Source organism: Bombina bombina, unplaced genomic scaffold (genome assembly GCF_027579735.1).
Source record: "Bombina bombina isolate aBomBom1 unplaced genomic scaffold, aBomBom1.pri scaffold_2485, whole genome shotgun sequence".
NCBI classification, from domain to species: Eukaryota; Metazoa; Chordata; class Amphibia; order Anura; family Bombinatoridae; genus Bombina; species Bombina bombina.
In genome coordinates this window covers 14,590-21,292 of record NW_026510864.1, presented here as the reverse complement: position 1 = coordinate 21,292, position 6,703 = coordinate 14,590, and the positions used below count along the sequence as shown (strand labels likewise).

The following is a 6,703-nucleotide window of genomic DNA, read 5'->3' as shown; positions in this document are numbered from 1 at the left end:
TGGTACGACGAGTCCACGGGCCTCCCTGTCATTTTAAGACAGATTTTATTTTTTGATTTTAAACTTGTCACCTCTGCACCTTTTAGTTTCTCCTTTTTCTTCCTGTACCTTCGGTCGAATGACTGGGGGGTGGAGCTAAGGGAGGAGCTATATAGACAGCTCTGCTGTGGTGCTCTTTGCCACTTCCTGTTAGCAGGAGGATACTATCCCACAAGTAAAGGATGAATCCGTGGCCTTGTCGTACCATAGAAGAAATTAATTTATCAGGTAAGCATAAATTTACTTTTAACTAAATTCTACCATTTTGATGTTTTTTCTTCTTCAGAAGCAGTTTTTGGTAGAAAAATACTTCAGGCAGCTGCTTCTATTTTCAGTTTTTTTCATTATAAGATTAAAACTTTTGATTTGGGTTGTGGATTCATTTTTCAGCGGAATTGGCTGTCTTTATTTTTATCCCTCCCTCTCTAGTGACTCTTGCGTGGAGTTCCACATCTTGGGTATTTGCTATCCCATACGTCACTAGCTCATGGACTCTTGTCAATTACATGAAAGAAAACAATTTATGTAAGAATTTACCTGATAAATTAATTTCTTTCATATTGGCAAGAGTCCATGAGACCCACCCTTTTTATGGTGGTTATGATTTTTTTGTATAAAGCACAATTATTCCAATTCCTTGTTGATGCTTTCGCTCCTTTCTTATCACCCCACTTCTTTGCTATTCGTTAAACTGAATTGTGGGTGTGGTGGGGGGTGTATTTATAGGCATTTTGAGGTTTAGGAAACTTTGCCCCTCCTGGTAGGAATGTATATCCCATACGTCACTAGCTCATGGACTCTTGACAATATGAAAGAAATGAATTTATCAGGTAAATTCTTATATAAATTGTTTTTTTTCCATTCTTTTGGTATGATTTGTTGAAGGAGCAGCAATGCACTACTGGCTTCTAACACATGGGTGAGCCAATGGCAATCTATCTACTATAGATCTACAGATATAGTATTTAATCTCTAGAACCGAGGTTCTTTGCGGCTCCTGAGCTTGCCAAGATAAACCAAGATAAAGTAAATTGGGAAACTGTTTAAAATTATATTCTCTATCTGAATCATGAGAATTTTTTTGTTTCATGTCCCTTTAAGACTGTGATTTTGTAATGCAGGAAGTCTGTTCTACATAACTATACAACAGAACATGCCAGACATTCTGCATGCAAAAAAGAGAAAAGTATCTAGTTTGAATCATTTATTACTTACTAAAGTAATTTTTACTCTGTCTTGAAATATTACTTTATAGAGCTACACAGTGTATTTTTTATAAATGTTTGTGGTGTTTTAATTTGTATTCTCCCTGTTGACCTTGATCCTTCCAGTTTAACAGACACAGAACAGTATGAAGAAGCAGTACGGGATTATGAAAAGGTTTACCAGACAGAAAGCACAAAAGGTAAACTTTCCATGCATTACTTACTGATTTGTTATTGGTTTAAAAAAAAAAAACATTTTAAACTATTTTTTTCTGACCGTACACAAAGCATATCAACGCCTAAGAAACTGCTGGGTATTCACTCTAAATGACACATCATTGCTATATTTATTAAATGTTATGTAAAATATCTGCTTAAGGTAGTTAGTAGTTTTTATATATCCCTAATGTTTCAGTACTTGGTATAAGAGCATATTTTTAGGTAGAAGGGTAAGTTGAAAGTGCTCAGCAGCTATATATTGAAAGGATGAGATCTCTAGGACTGCTTTGAGGAGCTAAAGCAACGTGTTCAGCTAACAAAGTGAAGACTGGAAGTTCAGTGCAGCTTACTGTAACTTTGTGCGTGCCCATATTTCACTGTAACAGCCTGCAATAAACTATATATAATTAATATTCTCACTGTAGTAGAAGCAATTAAACACTAATGAGCGTCAGCAGCAGCTGAATACACAGTGTGTTTGTGTCATGAGTAACAGGGCTTGGCTGGTCTGTCATTGTACCACAGAGAGTCCTCTCTGGGTGCACCACTGCTGTGTGTGGGTTGTCAAAGGAGTCTTTGTCCCTTTTTTACCCTCCCTCCCTTCTCTATCCAGAACACAAGCAGCTGCTTAAGAACGCACAGCTGGAACTTAAGAAGAGCAAAAGGAAAGATTACTACAAAATACTGGGAGTGGACAAGAATGCATCAGAAGACGATATAAAGAAAGCTTATAGAAAAAGGGCATTAATGCACCATCCAGGTAATCTGATGGCGTAACGCTCCGTAACTGTCATCCCAAAACACACAAACAAAATCATGGTCAGCAATTGATGGGTCGTAAAAGTAATACAAAATAAATCTGTTTTACTGATATTTGGAATTGAACAGTTCATTTAAAGTGTGAATTTCTGTAAAACTTAATTCTGTGTTTCTGAATGTTAGAAACAGTGGGGGCTTTTTGGAATCATTTATTGACCTTATTATCAAGTTTCAGTTCAGGGAAAGGATTTTTGCCATTTCTGCACAAACCAGGTACCGTTTTGAGCAGAAATAAGTCTAAAATCCAGACAGCCAAATATATTTATAAATTCAAGCAAAGCAAATTTTTATAAATTCAGACAAATTTTATTTGGCACTCTTTGGGGAAAGTATTGATGAACAGATCTTAATAATACTATCAGGTTTAGGTTCCTTTATTCTGACAAAATAGAATTTTAAGTCAGTAACTGTCCTATTGGGCTTCTGTATCTTCTCCGTTAATATTTAATAATAATTTTTTATTTATTTTTTACACACACTTTTAGACCGACATAGTGGGGCCACAGCAGAGGTTCAGAAAGAAGAAGAGAAAAAATTCAAGGAGGTGGGAGAAGCCTTCACAATTTTATCTGATCCTAAAAAGAAGGCACGGTATGACAACGGGCAGGACCTGGAAGAAGATGGCGTAAACATGGGAGGTGTGTTATGAGTTTCCTTGATTTTCTTTGCCACATATTTACAAACAATGTTATTTTCTATCAATACAGAGACCAAGGCATATGTGTGCTAGGATAAAGAGATCACACAAATTGATTGCTGAAATTTATAGGGAATAGGAAAACATTTCTAGGGGTCTAGTAGCTGTCCTCAATTCAGCAGACATATTTTAGTAGATACCTTTTCAAGTGGGTACAATTTGTATAGTAAGGATGGATTGCACCTGAATAACATAGGTGCAGGTGTGTTGGGGAAGAGATGTTATGTTTAGAGAATCTTTAAAACTAGGGAAGGGGGGAGGGTCAGTCCAAACTTAATGGAAATGACAGACTAGTCTGAATATGATACGTCTGGAATATAGAAACATAGATATCGACGGCAGATAAGAGCCATAGGCCCAGCAAGTCTGCCCGATATTACCTAACAGTAATCTCAAAGCTTAGCTCACAGAAGGGTATTCTTGTTTAATGTAAGTTCTGTTGTCAGTTTATTTAGTGTAATTCAGGTAGTCTATGTATAGGTTGAACTCTGCACTTTTGTCATATACTATGTTATGTTACCTTACAAATCTGTGAATGTGGTGTTTTAATGAATGTGTTTTTTCTTTTAGACTTTGATGCCAACAATATCTTCAAGGCTTTCTTCAGTAGTCCCGGAGGCTTCAGTTTTGAAGGTATTTCCTGCAATAATATAAATGTATTCAGAATCTCTAAAGAAAGGGTGTCCACTACATTCTTCAGTGACAAACAAAACACCCCAGAATGTGATTCTCTTAAAACCACCTGTGTCCAAGCAAAGGCTAAAACTGTTTACTCACCTTTGCTCAAGGAGAGGAACACTTTATGTGCAAGTCCACCGACTAGCCATGTTTTAAAGCCGGTAAAAAGATGAAAACTGTGCAAAAGTCAAACTGTAAATCTAAAATGTGTATTCTATTAATTGTATAGATGAGTCCTGCGTAGGCGTGTCTCCTTTTCATCTGTATGAAGTAAAAATTTGGCATTTAATAGAGAACATGCCATAACCTGTTTTTTACAGACAAGTATATTAATAACTAGCAGTAATCATAATAAAAAGCAATAATTATAGCATGTTACTGCTAATGATACATAAAATGTTCTTATAAATTGTTTTAAAGAGGGTACAAGATTCTAAATGCTTACAGACCGAAGGAAATTATAGGGTGAGTTAGCAAAGGTGAAAATCTAAGAAAAATACACTTGTAGAATGACCTAAATTACTTTTAATTCATTCCTAGATTAATCGAGCAGTGTTTTTTTTTGTTTTTAAAACAAAAAACTTGATAATGCTTAACTATGTTGTTAAAAGAACACACTAATCAAAAATAGTCTTACTGGTATATTAAAGAACAGCTCCTGATAGTTCCTCCTTTTTTCTTATAATTATGAAAAATAGGAAACATTGTGACTTTAGCTGCCGCTCTTCCATTTATAGGTTAGACATGTTTTAATATTATGTCCCTTTAATTGCAGCAACAAAAAACAATTATATATAGACCCCTATCGAAGGTTTAAACTTAACTTTCTGGCTGATAAGAACAGTGCTCCCAGTAAAAGTTGGTTTATTCAGCACAAGAACTTTTTTATTTTATTTTTAAAGGGGGGGAGTGCCATGATATATGTTTAAAATATTCTCTCTAAGGAAAAAAAAGTTTTTGGGTTTTTTTTTTAGTACTATGTCTCAAACAGGGAATGCAGATAGAATATAAACAGGGTTGCCAGTACATTTTTAAATATCCAAAAAAAAGAGTTAAAGGAACAATCTACTTGAACATTTTTATTGTTTAAAAGGATATTTAATCCCTTTATTACCACCCATTCCCAAGTTTGCATAACCAACACTTTTATATTAATACACTTTTTACCTATGTAATAACCTTGTATCTAAGCCTCTGCAGACTGCCCTGTTATTTCAGTTATTTTGACAGACTTAACTTTTAGTCAATCAGTGCTGACTCTTAAATAACTCCACAGGAGTGAGCACAATGTTATCTATATGGCACACATGAACTAGCACTGTCTGAGATAAGAGGCGGCCTGTCTGAATTATGAAAGTTTAATGGGACAGTCTATTTAAAATTAAACTTTCATAATTCAGATAGGGCATGCAATTTCCAATTTACTTTTATTATTAAATTTACTTTGTTCTCTTGGTATTCTGTGTTGAAAGCTAGACCTATACGGGCTCATATGCTAATTTCTAATCCTGCCTCTTATCTCATTTTTGCAGTTTTTAACAGCTAGACAGCACTAGTTCATGTGTGCAATATAGATAACGTGCTCACTCCCCTGGAGTTCTTTATGAGTCAGCACTGATTGGCTAAAATGCAAGTCCGTCAAAAGAATTTAAATAAGAGGGCAATCTGCAGAAGATTAGATACAAGGTAATCACAGAGGTAAAAAGTATATTAATATAACTATTTTGGTTATGCAAAACTGAGGAATCGGTAATAAAACAAATTCTGGAGTAGATGTTCCCTTTAATTTTGACTTGACTGTCCCTTTAATGTCCATTTAATCCAACACATAATGCATCATTATAAATTGCTTGTTAAAACATCTGTGAGCAGAGCGTTGAGGAAACTACAATAGAGCATCTGATTTGGTTGCATTTACTGCAGTTATGGGTTATGATCATATAGGCTTGGTGTTGTATTTTATAATAAAATGTCATTATTCTGTATATAGCAATAAAGCAGTGCTCTATTTACATCAGTGCCATGGTGTCACAGCCAGTGATCCCCTTCTATTGACACCATTATGCAAACAATAAATAATCTGTCCTTTCACACACAAGTGCCAGGCTTTGTATATGACAAACATCAGTGCAGGGAGAGTGATATTGAAAACATCTGGGCAAATTAGATCTGTTGGAGGAAGCAGATAACCGAATGCATGAACATTTTATTGCACATTCTTCACCTATTTATTTACCCAGCATTATAAAAATAGTTGTAGCGAGAGAAAAGATGTTGCCGGTTTCTATAGCTGTATTTTGTTTGTTTAGTATCAACAAAACACAAACAAACAAGAAAAACAATTTTACATCAACGTAACTAAAGAATAACAACATCCTTTAATGTGGTGGTAGAGCATTTTATAATTGCTGTATTGCTTGAATTGAACTCTGTTTAAAATCATTGGGGTTAAAGTCATATATGGAGCATCAATAGACTGCAGGTTCTGAGCTGAAAAAACCCAGTGAATCGTGGATATTCACTGGTTGCCTCAGGGGCTGTGCAGGGTTTACACACAGTTCTGTTCAAGCAATAGTGCAGTAAAAAGTGCTAACGAAATAGAGCATTTTATTCTCCTTTATGTCGCATTAAATGATTTACTTAAATGGTCGTTTATTGCATAAAGCACAGACTAGACCTTGAATGTAGGTGCGAAAAAAATGTCACTATAGTTTACTTGGCAGGGGTTAAAGGTTGCTAGTTTTTTTGGGGGGGGTTCTTATCCAGCAGTAGTAGAAATTTCAAACGCTTGATATACCCTTTGATTAAAGGGACAGTAAATTCAAGATTAAAGGATTACTTTCTGTTATAATTTTTAAGCCAAACAACTAACATATTAAAGTTAATAAACATTAATTAAAACTTGCTTAACTATATTTTCTCCAAAACAAAGTTTCATAACGTTATAAAAGTTATATCTTTTATTCCCCGATGATGTCACGTTATCCTGCCCACTATTTTCAGCACTGCGTGTTCAAAATGCTTAAACCAATGAAATTGTGTTTAA

The 6,703-nt window shown here is 35.0% G+C and overlaps 1 protein-coding gene across 1 annotated transcript; it reads left to right on the top strand.

Annotated features, from left to right (window-relative positions):
* Window positions 1–1,259: 1,259 nt before the first annotated feature.
* On the top strand, window positions 1,260–5,218 carry LOC128643502 (dnaJ homolog subfamily C member 7; the record flags this gene model as incomplete). The annotated part of the gene is made up of 5 exons (XM_053696345.1): window positions 1,260–1,444; window positions 2,077–2,223; window positions 2,768–2,920; window positions 3,550–3,612; window positions 5,190–5,218. Coding segments are annotated over 5 exons (562 nt in total), but the record flags the coding sequence as incomplete, so codon positions are not given.
* Window positions 5,219–6,703: the final 1,485 nt, after the last annotated feature.